Source organism: Patagioenas fasciata, chromosome 12 (genome assembly GCF_037038585.1).
Source record: "Patagioenas fasciata isolate bPatFas1 chromosome 12, bPatFas1.hap1, whole genome shotgun sequence".
Taxonomy (NCBI): Eukaryota; Metazoa; Chordata; class Aves; order Columbiformes; family Columbidae; genus Patagioenas; species Patagioenas fasciata.
Genome location: NC_092531.1, coordinates 5,049,634 through 5,066,318, shown reverse-complemented (window position 1 = coordinate 5,066,318; position 16,685 = coordinate 5,049,634). Strand labels below are relative to the sequence as shown.

Below are 16,685 nucleotides of genomic sequence, written 5' to 3'. Positions count from 1 at the left end.
TTGGTACTACTGGTTTTGGAAGCTGGGTCAGCTTCTTTAGAAATTTTGAGGAAATTATTTAACACAGTTGTGGTAAGTAAGATGGGTAGGAGAGTGGAACTCAGCTCAAGGCACTTGATGTAGTTGTGTGGACATACACACTTGGTGTGTACTTTAGAACAAGTCTGTAGGCTGGTTCAAGGGCCAACAAGACCCACCTGTGATCTTGAAGTGGCAACTTGAAGGCCATGAAGGATACCTGCAGAATCTAAAGTGGCAGCAATCTCCTACATTGAGGAATCTGTATCCTAATGGAATTTAGATGCTTAGCTGGATCTGAGACTGGACCTTTCCGTGGTCTGTTACCAACGTTGAGGGGTCCATTCACATCTTACGTTGCTGCCTTGCATTTTCCAGAGGATTGCAGCATACGAAGCTGAGCTGGTTTGACTGGAAATGGGTTAATTTTCTTTGTGCATTTACAAACTTTTCTTTTTTCATAGTTAGCATGCTCATTATTTGGACTTAATTGAGAACAAGCAGATAACACCCCAGCACAGAGTTAATGTTTTAAATTGATCTGGTGTGACAGCCAAGGACACTCTGAGCATCTTGCTTACAGGTGTGAGGCATCGAGGAAGCGGGGCAGAAATAGGGCAGAGCTTGACTGACACCCAGACTGATCAATGAGATTATTCCATCCCATTGGTGTCACGCTTCAGATATACAAGAGTGGGACCTTCCTGTTGGCTCTTCCACTATCGCTCCTCTTCACTATTTATTTGTTGAAGCTGGGGGAGTGTGGGGTGCTACATTTAACTCAGCTTTTTGCTATTTTGCAGAGGCCTTTGGGCTTTTCTGCCATTTTCCTCTCTTTTTCTCTCTCTGAGATCAGCTTTAGGACCAGGTGTGGCTTGCTGGGACTGGCTGCTCAGTTGTGGACAGAGTTCATGAGGAATTGCACTGAGTATCTTTTATTTCTATTACATATATATATATATTTACTAGTAGTGTATTAGTATTTTGTTTATTAAACTGTGTTTATCTCAATCCAAGTTTCTCCTGTCCCTTTTGATTCTCTCGCTGTTGGGGGTGCTGAAGGAAGGGCTGAGTGAGCGGCTATCGTGGTTGCATTGCCAGCTTGGGTTAAACCACAACTTAAGCAGAAACAAATGGATTCCTGTGTGTTTCTTGAACATCAGGTGGAGGACACACAACTCTCTTATGATGCTTGTGTGGGAACTTGGGTGCTATTTTTGAGATCCCCCGGTAGACAGATAGCTAAAACAAAACTTGCTGGTTGCAAATGCATTTGTGGCCTCTGGCTCTTCTTGCGACGTTCCTGTGTTGGTTCACACAATGCCTAGAGATGCCTTTTCTTAGGCAGCCAAGTCACATTTGTGCTCTAACTGCGAGTATTGTTTTAAATGTCTCACTGTCAGATGCCTAATGCTATTGCATGGATCTGAGTTGTCACTCTGGAAAGGATGAAATCTTTCTAAAATCTCTGGAATGCAAGTCCACGGGCAACTGGGTGAAGGTGTCACCTCCAGAAATCACACCTGTACCCAGGAGTTTGCTGTAAAAGGCAACGAGAAATGTTTCTACAAATATATCAGCAACAAAAGGAGTGCTAAGGAGAATCTCCTTCCCCTGATGGATACAGAAGGAAACGCTGAGGTACTAAATGCCTTTTTCGCCTCAGTCTTTAATAGTCAGAACAGTTGTGCTCCAGGTACCCAGCCCCCTGAGCCAGTAGACAGGGATGGGGAGGGGAATGAAAACCCAATAATCCAAGGGGAAATGGTTAGCGTCCTGCTACACTACTTGGACACCCACAAGTTTATGGGGCCAGATGAGATGCACCCAAGGGTGCTGAGGAAGTGTCACGGGGGAATGATTTTAGGGTTCTGCTCACTGCAGAACAATGTCTAGATTTCTTAGAGAGAAGAGCGACTTAAAAGAGTTCAGTGGCAGCTTCACTGCGTGGGGGAAACACACCAAGCCGAATGCTGATGAGCTTCTCTCCAGGTGCCTGTACCTGTTCACAAAGCAAACTGTCAGGCGTCTTCCCTCCTGATTTGCTCCAGGGGCTGTGTCTTGAGGCTCCGGAGACGAACTCTCAGGTGAGGCCGTATCCACCACAGTGCAAACCGTCAGGATTCCTCTTTCCCTGATAACCCTTTGCTCCAGAGTCTGTATTTTAGAACTCCAGTGGCAAACGTTTAGGTGAGGCCTTATGATCATATGCAGAGCAAACTTTCAGGAGACAAGATTCTCCTAAAATAAAAAAATTAACGGAGTAGAATAGCAAAAAGGCTGGGTCAAGCTGGTACCTGCACAGAGGTCCGCCCGAGCATAGAAAACTAAAAATTTTTATATCTTCGCAGACCATTCACACCAAGATCCAGTCCAATAGCAAAATTTCACCACCAGGTCCTTTGTTCCCTATTGGACCCTTTTTCCCTGACTCCACGTGGCCTTTGTCTGTTCAGCTGTAGACATTGCGTTTAGTCCACATCCTTGAAGGTACCGTTTTGTCTGGATAAATCCTTTCTTCTCAGCGAAGTGCAAAAATAGGCCCCTCTTCGCAGATGTCTCTGATGTCTCCGTGTTAGTCTTGGATCGTTGTTTTCTTAGTCAGTTCCATTTTTCCCAGCAAAATGCAAGCTAGGCTTCATCTTGCAGGCGTTTAGTGTAGTCTGCAGTTGCTTTTGGCAAATACGAGCTTAAAATTTTAGCAAATCTAGTCTAGTAAGTAAAATGAATCAAAGAGTATATAAAAATTCGTGCAACGTTATGTCTCTAAATAAGGCATTACATTGGTGTGCATCTACTTATGCTAAATGACTAATCTTGAACTTGAATTGGGCTCATCCAGCGACCTGTGAACAGTAAAACCATCGCCATACAGCTCATTCATTTAGCAGAGAGATCTCAAAGTGGGTTCATCCAGGCTGTCGCATTTATAGAAAGAAGTGGTTGACTCGTAGTCAAAGTGCACACAGTAGGAAAGGTCTGCACGAGACTCCCTGCGTCCACAAGGCCTTTCCCTCCTCTGGAGTGTGGACCGAACTGCTCTGGTTTGGCTGGGGATGTCGAGTGCTTTCACCCAGGGAGCTGGCGGAGGTGATCACTGAGCCACTTTCCATTGATTACCAGCAATCTTAGATAACTGGGAAGGTCCCAGCTGACTGGAAGTTGGCTACAAGAAGGGCTGGAAGGAGAATTTGGGAAACTACAGACCTGTCAGTCTAATCTTGGTGCTAGGGAAGGTCATGGGGCAGATCATCCTGAGTGACATCACACGGCACATACAAGAGAACCATAGGATCAGGCCCAGTCAATATGGTTTTATGAAAGGCAGGTCCTGTTTGAACCAACCTGATCTCCTTGTATGACAAGGTGACCCACCTAGCAGATGAGGGAAAGGCTGTGGATGTCCTGTACTTAGAGTTCATTAAAGCCTTTGACACCATATCCCACAGTATTCTTCTGGAGAAGCTGCAGCTCACGGCCTGGATGGTGTATCTGCAATGGGTAAAGAACTGGCTGGGTGGCTGGGCCCAAAGAGTTGTGGTGAACGGAGCCATATCCAGTTGGTGGCTGGTTACAAGTGGTGTCCCCAGGGCTTGGTATTGAGGTCAGTTTTGTTTAATCATCTCTATATCGATGATGTGAATGAGGGGATTGAGTGCACTCTTAGTAAGTTTGCAGATGACACCAAATTGGGTGGGAGTGTTGGTCTCTTCTCCCAAGTACTGAGTGATAGGACAAGAGGAAATGTCTCAAGTTGTACCAGGGAGATTTTAACTGGATATTAGGAAAAAATTCTTCCCGGAGAGGGTTGTCAGGTATTGGAACAGGCTGCCTAGGGCAGTGGTGGAGTCACCATCCCTGGAGGTGATTAAAAGGCATTTAAAGGAGATTCTTAGGGACATGATTTAGTGCTATAGTTAGTTAATGATTGGACTTGATGATCCCATGACATGGAACTGTAGTTCAGGCTAAGACTGAAGGTGCTGAATGTCTGTGTAAAGACGCACAGCACCTCAAAATGAAGCACTTATAAACTGCTGCACCCCACATTAAGTTTGGAATTTGGTACCCAAGTATAAATAGATATCTATTGCTCTCAGAAATGTCCTTAATTGACAGGTGTGAAGCGTGACAAAGAACCTGCAACAGACGTGTCCAGTTCTGGATCCACAGGCAAAGTCAGAGTAGGTTCGTCAAGGACATTCAAGATGTCTGTAGTGATCCATGCAAATACAGATCAATTCTTTCATCATTCACCATAATCTGGATCTGGAAAAGTAGACAGGCACATAAATACTTTTAATTATCTAAATCTAGGCAAGATAAGCCACGCTGCGAAAGCTCAGGGAGATGAATCTCCCATCCATTTTTATGTTTAAATTTACATCTAATTTCATTAGTAAGGTTTCCCTTCTGCTTGATGGAAAGAAACACATCCCTTCAGTGGGCTGACTCAAGTCAAATGTTGACAATATCACGCTCAAGTTATGCCCACCCGAAATGTACCACATGCTAACTCTCTCCAGCTATACAGGAGCTCTGAACGACCAGAGGGTCATTCAGCTGCCTAAAGAGAGCTGTCAGGTAATTTCTTATCTTAGATCATCCAGGACACCTGCATGGGGCTGTCAACTCTGCCTCAAGTCCTGCAAGAGGCACAAATGCCTCTGTTTTAGAAGCCAGAGAGCACATGGGCTACCATACACACGGCATCTAAATATGATGGAAGAAGCTTCAAGTCCTTGAATATCTCCCCTTCGACTTAGATCTACACAATTACCTTCTTATTGTGTTAAACTGCATGAGATAATCAGACATTTTCCAGTCTCTTGCAACACAGTGTCCCTCTGAGCTCTTTCCTTAAAAACAGGTGAGCCTTGTCTTTGTTCTGAGCCTTGTTCTTGTTTTAGTCACATTCCTCCAGGAACGTGATATTTTCCCTAGCATTTTTTTCAGGGCAGATCTCATCTCCTGGTTCCTAAGAGTGTAGATCAAGGGGTTCAGAGCTGGGGTGACAGCACTGTACAGGAGGGACACTTGCACATCCCTTTGAAGGGAGCTTCCTGACGAAGGTGGTGTATAATTGAAGAGCACTGGAATGTAAAACAGTGCCACAACGGTGAGGTGGGAGGCACAGGTGGAGAAGGGCTTCCATCTTCCTTCCTGGGACCGGACTTTATGGAAAATGAAGCAGATGATGTAGAGGCAGGAGAGGACTATGAGAGCGAAGGGGCCTAAAACAACAGATGTGGTAATGACATTGAGGAGGGTCATGTTGAGGCTGGTACTACTGCAAGCCAAATTCAACAGTGGCTTGATGTCACAGAAGAAGTGACGAATGTGGTTGTGGCCACAGAAAGTCAGCTGAGAGGTCATGACTGAGTGTATCGTGGCATGCACAAAACCAATGGACCAGCTGGCCGTGGCCAGCAGCAGGCAAGTCTGGGGGCTCATGGCAAGGGTGTAGCGCAAAGGATTGCAGATGGCCACGTAGCGGTCGTAGGCCATGGTGGCCAGTAGCACGGCCTCAGTACTGCCCAGGAAGTGGAAGAAGTGGAGCTGGGCCAAGCACCCACCAAAAGAGATGGGCTGATGCCCAAAGAGAAGGCCAGTCAACATCTTGGGACCAGTGACTGTGGAGTAGATGATGTCCAGGCAGGACAGGTTCCCCAGGAAGAAGTACATTGGTGTGTGAAGACGGGGCTCAGCTATCACCATGGTCACAATGGCACCATTTCCCAGAAGACTGGTCAAGTAGAGCAACAGGAAGAAGGTGAAGAAAAAGTGCTGCAGCCCCTGGATATCAGTGAGACCCAAGAGGATGAACTCGCTGAGCTCCGTCTGGTTCAGCATTGCTAGAACGGTAAGAAACAAAAGCAAAATGTCAAGGTTCCATGGTTGTGAGCAGCAAGAGCATTACGAAACATCAGCCGTGTAATCAAACACATAAGAAACTAACATGGACAAAACCAACTTTAATGTAGTCTTCTCCTATTTCTGTCTAGAACCAAGAAAATCTTCAAATAAATCCTTCCACCTATGCATAACAGCAAAATATGTAAGATGTAAAACAGGGCTAATTTCTCACATTCACACACATTCATATTTCAAGTGTGCTCATCTGTAACTTCTTGCTGCAAGTCACAATCTCATAAATAAATCTTCTAACTTGTGATGCTTTCTTTCCAGTATTGTCCCTATATTTCATTAAGTCGACCTCAACTTTCACATTTTTAATGGTTACCATCACTTCCAGACAATTCTTCCATCTCAAAAACTGCACACTTTCCAATTTTGTATCAACAGCCAGCAGAAGCTGCCCCAAGCTACCATACAGTCATCAGCATTTCTTTTGGATGCTGATGAGAATAAAGGAAGAGGCTGCCTGAGTGTGTGATCACAAACTCCCTTTGCTGTTGGACTGTGTACTTTGCCTAAAGAATGTCTCTTGGTTGCTCAGCAGCAGACGAATGGGACAAAAGGCAAGATCTCATCTCCCGCAATACTGTGATGGAGCAAGACCGAACTTGCAGGAGTCGACTTACCTGGTGCAAGTTCCAGACGAACGGGCTCATGCCACTGAAAGTCGATCGTACTGCCCAACGAGACAATGCGGTCAGTTCTGTCACCATCGTTTGTCTCTGGTAATTCCCAGCCACACAGAATGAAGAACTAAAACCTGATATTATTTTAGTAGAGCAGGCAGGCACAGCTACTTCTGGCTTACAACGGGAATTTCAAGTCTTACAAGATGGGTAGTTTTCTCTGTACATTCAATGCAGTGATGACGAAATTGATCAATCGAATTAATGAAAAAATAATTACTTTCAAAATACATCTTTTAATGAGGTTAAAACATAGATAGGTACATTTCACAGTCTTTCTCATCCATTCTGTTGTACAATATGCTTCTACTCAAAACAAATGATTTTTGAAAGCCATTATGAGAGATCTCCAGCCCAATCACTCCTTTTCTCATGCTTCCTTAGCTTAGTTTTTCAGCATGAAAACAGGAAACAAACAGAGGACTTCCAAACTGATTTCACAATAAAAGAACATGAGCATGTTGCACACATGCGCCCACTCTGGAACGCTGACCATATTTCTCTGAAAATACCTTTAGTCTGATCTTTGAAGAAGCTCTATTGGAAACATGAGATTTGATAATATTACAGCCTTATCAACATTTTAGTCTGTCACCTGCACTGCAAGAGTTAGAGATGCCATTCTCTGTGCAATAGCAGTGCTTCAGTTTCTTGCATGTGATTTGCCACCTTTAGGCTCCAAAGCCCTCCTCATTGAAATGCATCTGCAGAAAGACAGCATTTCATTCAGGTGTGTTCCACTACCTCCTCTGGTCCTGCCTGTTTTTCTCAGCCAACCACAGGTGATCTAATCCCTTCCCTCTGTTCCTTCTGAACATCTTTTTTTTCTTCTGTTTCTAACACTTCCTTTCTGTTTCCCAGATGCTGACTAATATTTTCTCTGATTAACTGATGAGCACATGCAGTCAAAAGAAAATAGTTTTCCCAAACTTATTCTCTTTTATTTTCAATTTTATCGTTATTGTTATTTTAGTTTCCTTCTAACTTAAACACACATGCAAGTACAAGATTTTTCATGCTGAGGTTTTCCAATTTTTCCAACTATATAAGTAACGTAATATTAAAAAATAGTTCTGCACAATCCTCACCTCACTGTCAATCAGCGCTTTTCTCATTGCAGTAGGGCCCTTTGATTGAGAGCCAGGAAGCAAAGCTGAGGACAAAACAAAGTATTTTGTGGAGTGAAGAGTGCTTCTACTCTCCTTTTTTCTGTGGTATCTCCTTGGCATTCTTGTAGCTGAGAGATCACTGCTGCAGCTGTGATGACAATGACTACTATGAGTTCTCAGGGGCTTGTAGCTATCTGGGTAGGATGCCAGGAGCAAACTTTGCAAATGCTACCAGAAATCTCAGATGACCTGGTTAGAGGAAGCCTCTTTTTAATGTCCAGAACGTGCAAAATATCAACAACATCATGTGGGAATTAAATTTCCTATTCCTTTGATCAGTCTCCTGAGATGAGATTTCTGAATCAATGGTGAATTGCACAGCAACATAACGTGTAGATGAGCACATGCAAAGTAGAAGAGTGAAAATAAAGCAGCCCACAGAGACTAGATAATAACAAAACCTTCCCAAAACTAACCAAACCAGTCAACCCACCCTCAGCCCTCCTTCCAAAAAAACCAGAACCACATCTTCTCCCAGTTTTGTGTCATTGGTGAACTTACTTAACATTCCATTAAGTCCTGCATTTAAGTTGTTTATGAAGATATCTGGCCCTAAGATGGATGCCTGCAGAACCCCGTAGTGGCTGCTCATCAGCCCAACACAAACCTGTTTACTAGAACCCTTTGAGCCTGACCCATCAGCCCATTTCTTGCCCACTGCATGGTTCTTGCCCACTGCATGGTTCATCTTTGGTGTTGTAGAGCAAGGGAAAGAAAGCATGACATCTCTGCTTGTCTGTGTCCCTGTTTATGAAGTGATCATGCTCATCAAGCCATGAGCACGGGTATGAGATCCAGATTCCGTTGCCTAAATGGAGATCTGTAGTGCAATTCTTGACAAGATAAGGTGTCCTAGGATGATGGATGTGACCCAGAACTTGGTATAGTCCCTTCTTCTTCTGTGATATTTAGACCCCAGCTGGCACGCTCCATAGGGTCTAAACCATTTCTCTACACTTGTGTACACATATCTAAATACCAGTCCTAGACTGTCTCTATAAAGGAGAAAACCAAAGGCACTTCCCAGTGCAATCCCAATTGTCTCAATAACTACTTTGTACAGGATGATCACTGTCTGGAGGTGCTTGTAAATTATCATTTTCCCAGGACATTGAAAATGATGTCAGGTTCTTCTTAAGTTATGTCAGAGTCGCTTGACATTCAGGAATGTCCTGGTTTTGTTAAAAACAAGTTTCTCTTTTAGTGATTTTGCCTGTCAGCTAAAGCCTTCATATTAGCTGCATTTTCCTCGAGAACCAGATACATGTTTTGGTAAACATAGCAATGGTATGCAAAGTTATTGATAAGGACAGATTCACATCTCGCGAGAGGGGCAACGAGAAACAAGTGATCAAGAAACTGACCAACTGTGTATAACATTCCAATCACGTGAATACTTCTTATAAAAGTGGGAGATCACGAGGATCTCAACCCTTTTTCCTCATGGCCGACATTAGGAGAGGACCTTGCTGGTCGTCCCTGCGAACTGAGGCCAGTGAGAGACTGAATCCAGCTCCGGTTGGCTGCAGAGTCCAATCCAGGACTTTGGGTGCTGACTCTGCAGTTGCTGAGACTTTCAAGATTGGTTTTGTATACTTTGTATTATTTTCTCTATTCTTATCAGTAGCATTAGTAAAACATTTCTAATTTTTCCAACTCTCTTCTCTTCTGTCCTTCTTTTCCTCCCGATCACCTGTCCTGAGTGGGAAGGGGGGAGAGGGAGGGGCAAAAGGGGGAAGTGGGGGGAGGAGAGCAGGTTAACAACACATCTGCCAGGGTCTTATTGTCACCCCGCAATCTAAACACTCAACAAGGAACTACTATGTTAGGCTGGGATATGCTTGGAGTTCTATATCACTAATGCTTTTTTTCCATCTCCTTCTCTGTTGAGTTTTCTTTCTTGATGAAATATGGTTCTTAATGGGCCAGACTTCTGCACAAAGTATGCCAGCAGGTGCTTTGAAGCTGTGCAGAAACAACACTTTGTCATGTACAGGCTGCCTTCCCTTCCAACAGCAAGATAAAGGGTGCCAGCATGGAGTCTTCCTCTGGCAGAGGGTCCTTCCTTTCTATTCACTGATGAATCAGCTGAAGAACAACTCACAGAGGATTTCCATCTTATTTTTATTTTAGACACGTTATAATTAGTAGCAGTAGGAGTGTATTCGTTTATTTTGTTATTTTATCAAGCTGTTTTTATGTCAGTCCATGAGTTTCTGCTTTCCCTTTTGCTTCTCTCCCCTGCTTGGAGAGGGGGGACAGGTGGACAGAGCAAGCAGCTCTCATAGTTTTGATTGCTTGCTGGGGTTAAGCCACAACAGCTTGGAAAAGGTTCACATCATGAGTTGCTCCATCACCTTCCCAGGGACCAAGGTGAAGCTGAGCAGCCTGTAGTTCTCCGTGTCCTCCTTCTTGCCCTTTTCAAAGGCAGGAGTGACATTTCCATTCCTTCTGTCCTCAGACATCTCCCCCAGTCACACTGAGCATTCAAAGATTACGCAGAGTGGCCTCATGATGACACCAGCCAGCTCCCTCAGCACTCATGGGAGCATCCCACCAGGGTTCATGGACTTATGTATGTCTGGTATTCCCTGCCATGATCTTCTTTCACCAAGGATATGCCACCCATGCTCCACACTCTCCCCCTGATCTCTAGGGTCTGGGATTCCCGAAGACTGGTCTTGCTAGTAAACACCAAGGCCAAGCGGGCATTCGCTACATCAACCTTTTCTGTGTCCTGCGTCACCAGGTCCCCCAACTCATTCAGCAATGGGCCCACATTTTCCTTTGTCTGCCTTTTGTCCCCTATGTACTTATAGAAGCCTTTCTTGCTGTCTTTGACATCCCCGGCCAGATTCAATTGCATTTCAGCTTTGGCTTTCATAACCGAGTCTATTGCATGCTCAGACAGAGCATGAACGTTTGAAAAATAAGAATTCCTAATTATCTCATGTCCTTTCACCATGCAAACCGGCAGATTGATGCTTTGGAGAATATACCTGTGTGGCTGATGAAAAATCCCTTCAGCCATGCAAAGCACGCAGACGCACCACACACTGCAGGAACGCTCTGAGGAGGCAGGCGGAGCCCAGGAGCGCTTGAGCCTCAGAGGAGGAGGATGTAGCAAGTGTTCACATCTGTTGCAAAAGAAACCAAAATCATCTCAATATGAAAGGAAACTGGAGGGTTTATTTGTTTGGTTTTGGTTTTGGCTTTTTTGACAAACAAGCAAAAACTATAACAAGCAGTTGTACTTAAGGAAATGCCAACATAGAGCAGGGCAAAATTCATTTTAGGCCTATGCTAAAGTAGCATGTCTTGAGTATTTATTAGGGTCAGCCTGAATTGCCCATGATGGCAAGTTGTAAGTGATCTCCCTGAGCTGGAAGCTTTTCATCTTGTTTTCTCCCCCGTCCTGTTGAGGAGGGGGAGTGAGCGAGCGGCTGCGTGGGAGCTTGGCAGCCGCCCAAAGCCAGGTCACCAGACATGGATAAAGACATTTGCACTCACACGGATGAGAGAATGAGAGAATTCACAGAAATGAGAAAGCCACGTAACTCGTGACAGAGCAGCAGCAGGATGAGATCCTGCTGTACACAGTGCACGGTCAGGGAGTCGTGGGTCAACTCTTTTGCAACAGGAGAATATTAATGGCTCCCCTGTGGCGTTTCCCAACTGCACTGGTACAACTTCCTCCACTTGCTTGACTTGTCTTCCTAGATTTTTCAGGATGCAAAGCCAGGCTTTCCAGAGTTGATTAAGGGTTAAATACCTTGGTCTTGAATTCACATCAGCTAATTTTTCATCTCTGTCTTACATGGAGTTACCACACCCTCATGGATAGTGCTTCAGATTACCAGCAAACATCTACCAAAAGAAATCTTTGATTTCCAGAATAAAGTGGACAAACAGGGTAAAAAAAAAAAAAGAGACACCTAAAAATAGTTGCAATTGTTTGTTATTCTATTGCTTGTTGTATTTAGGGCCGTGTAGTACATTGGCATCATATTGCAATGTTCTGTATTCATAACACCATTGCTACTCAAGGACTTCTTATAATCTCTTAGAACTATTTGCAGCTACTGAGAAATGAACATATGTCAAATTTTTCCTGCCATATATTAGTCAACTAGAGAATAAAAATAAAAAAAGAATACCCTATTATTTTTGCTAACCATTGTTTCACTTACTCATACAATTAGGAATATGTGGAACGAAACATTGCTAATACTATATTTAGATTGCTAGTGTATCATAATACATACTACATATTTATATAGCCCAAAGATATATATTAAAAAAATCACTTAACACATGATTTCATCATCCTACGAAGTTGCTGTCTGGAGATCTGATCCTACTGGGAGCAAGTGAAAATTCAAATACTTCCACCCATTCACTGTCAGAGCCTTTGGAATCAGAGACAAGATGCAGCCTCTTACAGATGAAATCAAAGTGATTTTTCTTTCCCTTTTTCTCTCTAGTCATAATTTCTCATCATCTCTGCCTTGGGGATTATTGCCTCTGCTGAAGAGAGAGAGAAAACTCCACCCCTTTTAGTAAGATAAGGTAATATTTAAATTTCTCTTCCTCACTCTTACTTGATTCCTATGGCAAAACCAAGACATAAGTGTGTTTCCGTGGTTTATTTTTCTAATTGGATTTGGAGCTCCTCTTACGATATACACAGGGAATCTATCCCCCCTATCTTTAGGCACCAACAGTGCAGATTTTTAAATCTGAATTAGTCATTCACTGAAACAAGAGAAATAGGAACCTCCATGGCACCAGTGATGTATATTATTTGACGTGCCTACGGCGGTGAAACATTAATTATGCTGACAGTATGCCTACTTATTTCTATTGTCTACAGAAAACTTTGGCAACTGTTACTTCCTATTTTGCTGATAAACATGCTGATTAAAGGAATCACAGCATCTATACTTCCTCACCTCCTCATTTTCTCTTTCATCTTTGCTAAGGAAAAGAAAAAGGCATTTTCAGGAATCCTGAAAACCCAATGACTCCAAAATCTTAAGCTACTTTATTGTTATTAGTGACACAGTCTGTCTGCTGTGTAGGTAGCAAGACCCTTCCTTCATCTGCAGATGGAAGTGAGAATCCCACTGTACATACAGATATCATTGTGGGAGTCTAAGCAATTTATTTCTGACCGTTAGTTTGACATTTTTGTGACACAAACATATATTCTCAATTCATGTACGGGAATACTTAAGAGAAAGCATTAATCCTTAGTTCTCTTAGAGTGAAACTAAACTTCAGATGTTGTGGGCATTATCCCAATCCCAACGGTGTAAATACAGGAAGAAAAAAAAAGAAAACAAACCTGATTTTATGATTCTCTTTATGTGTCTTTCAAAAAATCAGCCAAGTATATTTTGGCTGAAACAGTCCAGGAAGTTTCCCAGAGAAATAAGGCTGTTAGCTGATCAGTTGAGATGATAAATCCCATAAGATGGCAGCAAGGTGTAGATGCTGGCAACTCTTTTATGTGGGCAGCCGTTGGTATGCTGAGCACCTTTTCCCTTCCCAGACCTTCTCTTACATGAAAACCTAGAATATGGATATTTTATGATTTGATGAAACAGAAGTGCATGAACACTTTTCTGAACTTAAAGTTGTTTAGGTTTGGATTGTATTTTGCGGTGTTAACAGTGAAAATAATGCAGGTGGATCACTTCTGCTTGAGTCAGACCAGGAGGTGGGAAGCCACAGGATCTCCATATCACCTGGCTTAGAGCATCAACAATATTTCAGTTAATTTCAGCTATAAAAAAATTAGGCCATTGTTATACTCACTTCATTAGTAATGATACCTCCAATCCTGGCCTTCCTTAGACATCCACCTTAGAAGGAAATGAATGGTGCTTCTGTCTGGTGCTGTATTTCCCACCATTAAATATAAAGCAATTCCAAGATGACTGGCTCACATTTAGATGCCTGCAGACATTTAGATGCTAAAATTTACTGAGAGACATCCAGGCCATCCACAGTGAATTCTTCTGTCACATCATAGATGCCACTCTTACACTAAGGTGACTTGCCCTTTGGAAGGATTCATTTATTTCTGTATAAAATAAAGACAGAATGGTTGTTGGAAATTTGAATGTCTATTTTGTGTTTACCTAAATTAGAGAAGATGCATCCCAGCCTGTGACTGTCAAGGATGATCTTGAACAGGTTGCCCAGCTGAGATATTTTTCCACTGGGGTCACTGCCATATCCAATCCAAGTTTAATCTCATTCATATTTTAAGCTCCATTTTACTTGCAAGTGTAGCTATTCCTGAGACCACAAGTCTGTCCCAAGCTACTAACCCTTTTCGTTGTGTGTTTTGTTTTGTTTTTTCTCTATTAGGACAAGACCTGTTGAGGAAATGAAGCCAGGAAACCAAACCGTTGCTACTCACTTCTTCCTTTCGGGGTTTGCCTTCCATGGCAAGATGCAGCTCCTGTTTTTCATGCTGATTTCTGTCATGTTCCTGGCCACGTTGATAGGGAACTCTCTAATTGTTGTGATCACAACCATTGACCCTGTCCTACACACGCCCATGTACTACCTCCTAAAGAACCTTGCCTTGACAGAAATCTGCTACAGCCTCACCATTGTCCCCAAGATGCTTGCAGTTCTGCTGGTGGAGAGAAAAGTTATTTCCTTCACAGCTTGCGCCTTGCAGCTCAACTGCGTCATTCTTTTTGTCACCTGTGAGTGTTTCCTCTTAGGAGCAATGGCTTATGACCGGCAAGCGGCAATATGCCACCCATTGCATTATGCCACCATGATGAACAGGGATCGCTGCTTCAAGATGGCCATTGGGTCTTGGCTGTGTGGTGTCCCCGTGGCTCTGGGCTTCACCACGTGGTTATTTACCCTGCCCTTCTGTGGGAGAAACACAATTGATCATTTCTTTTGTGATGTTTCTCCTTTGCTGAAGCTGGTGTGTGTAGACACAGCCTTCTTTGAACTGCTGATTTTTATTGCTATTGTCCTAATAGTGATGATTCCCTTTTCTCTGATTGCCATCTCCTACCTTTGCATTATCCATGCGGTTCTTCAGATACCCTTGGCTGTGGGCCAGAGGCGAGCCTTTTCCACCTGTGCAGCTCACCTGGTGGTTGTGACTCTTTTCTACAGCACAGCTGGCATCATTCACCTGCGACCCAAGTCCAGCCTCTCATCCGACATGAAGAAAATGGTGTCCCTGTCTTACACAGTTGTCACTCCCATGCTCAACCCCATCATCTACAGCTTGAGGAACCAGGAAGTCAAGCAAAGCCTGAGGACATGCATTGACAAGTGGTTACTCGGGAAGCAGATGACTGGTTTTTTGCTCTCCAGATGATGGATTCCTTTTAGATTCAAAGATTTTAGGTGTTTCCCTAATGAAAAAAATAAATGGTATGTATGAATGAACTGAAATGCTTTTCAAAAGACCTATGCTGTTTGAGCAATTTTTCGCAGTTAAATCCTTGATATATTTGGCTTTTTTTACTTGGCATATTGGAATAAACTAAAGTTCTTGTACCTTGGGCCTTGCAAACAGAGAAGAAGTAAACCTTGCTCAGAGTAGGAATATTACCAAAGTAGATTGTAAAATTCTTATCCTCCGCCCCTTCTCCCTCCATGTCCATTAAAAGACAAACTTTCTGCCTTGAGAAACAGACGTTTGTTTTCCTCTCCATCAAAGCAAAAGTTATAACCTGGTACGTTTCCCCCTTCAAAAAAGAATCCTCAATAATGCGTTGAGTAACAAATTAGAAGCTCATGATTGGATTGGAGGAGCTGTGTCTACTGGAAGTGTCCTTGCTACTGATGGGAGAGATTGGGTTCTAGTCTAGACTTGATCTGATTTTTTTCCACTCAGAACAAAGATCTCTTTCCCAAACTAGCTAGTAACTTGCTCATTTCAGAACAGAAAGGGAAGCTGAAAGACCGCCAGCTTGCTGCAGTAGCTTTGTTTTAGTTACCTTCTCATGTAGACTGAGGGAAAGCTAAGGGAGGGGGTGGATCTGTAACTCATTGAACCTGGTACTTCCTGTCTGATTCTTTCTCTGGCTTGCCAGAGGGAGTGTTCATTAAAGTGAAATCTAACTTGTGCTTCTGTTTTCTCTCAGCTTATTTTCATCTCATTTCAGTCCCGACTCTAAACTTGCTTATACCCAAGCAGTATTTTCTCTTCCAGTTTGAGTCATTAATACCTAATTCACTGTACGAGAACTGGGAATGAAAGTAGTGCAGTGTGGCCTGGGAAGAATAAGGAGAGGTGGGGGAAGGTGTTTTTGTTTTTCCTTTGTTTCTCACCATGCAATCTATTTTAATTGACAAAAAATGGATTAATTTTCCCAATTTAGTCTCTTTTGCCTTTGGTGGTAATCAGTCAATGATCTTTGCATTCATATCTCAAGAGATATTTCATGTTATTTTCTCCTCCTGTCCTATCCTGTTAAGGACGGGACATGAGAGATCAGCTGGGTGGGAGTCCAGCTGCAGCCCAAGGACAATCCACCACAGTATCAAAAGTAGCAAGTGTTGCTAAGAGTGGATTTTGGGAATAAAAAACAGATAAAATAGGAAATGAAAATAAAGGTATGGGGTAGAAGGATGAAAGATTTTAATGCATTGTGGGTTAGGCAAGTGCAAAGGTATCAGTCAGTTATAGAAATGACACAATGTGTGAATGGGATGGTCAGAGGATACCTCGACGTTTCAGAGATTGTTGGACCTGAGCATGATGCAGACGGCATGGAATGAGGGGAGGAGATTGTACTGTGTCCGGCTGGCATGGAGTCAGCCTTCTTCCTACCAACTCGTGTGGTGTGTGCTTTGCATTTGTGGCTTAAAGTGTGTTGAAAAAACACCAATATTCTGGCTA

The 16,685-nt window shown here is 43.1% G+C and overlaps 2 protein-coding genes across 2 annotated transcripts; one reads left to right on the top strand and one right to left on the bottom strand.

Moving 5' to 3' along the window:
- Positions 1–4,878: 4,878 nt before the first annotated feature.
- Positions 4,879–5,871, bottom strand: LOC136106902 (olfactory receptor 12D3-like). Its single transcript, XM_065847594.2, has one exon. The coding sequence runs from the start codon at positions 5,869–5,871 to the stop codon at positions 4,879–4,881; it is 993 nt and encodes a 330-aa protein (XP_065703666.2).
- An 8,315-nt stretch (positions 5,872–14,186) lies between these two features.
- On the top strand, positions 14,187–15,155 carry LOC136106818 (olfactory receptor 10A7-like). Its single transcript, XM_065847460.2, has one exon. The coding sequence runs from the start codon at positions 14,190–14,192 to the stop codon at positions 15,153–15,155; it is 966 nt and encodes a 321-aa protein (XP_065703532.2). The 5' UTR covers positions 14,187–14,189.
- The last annotated feature ends 1,530 nt before the right edge of the window (positions 15,156–16,685 follow it).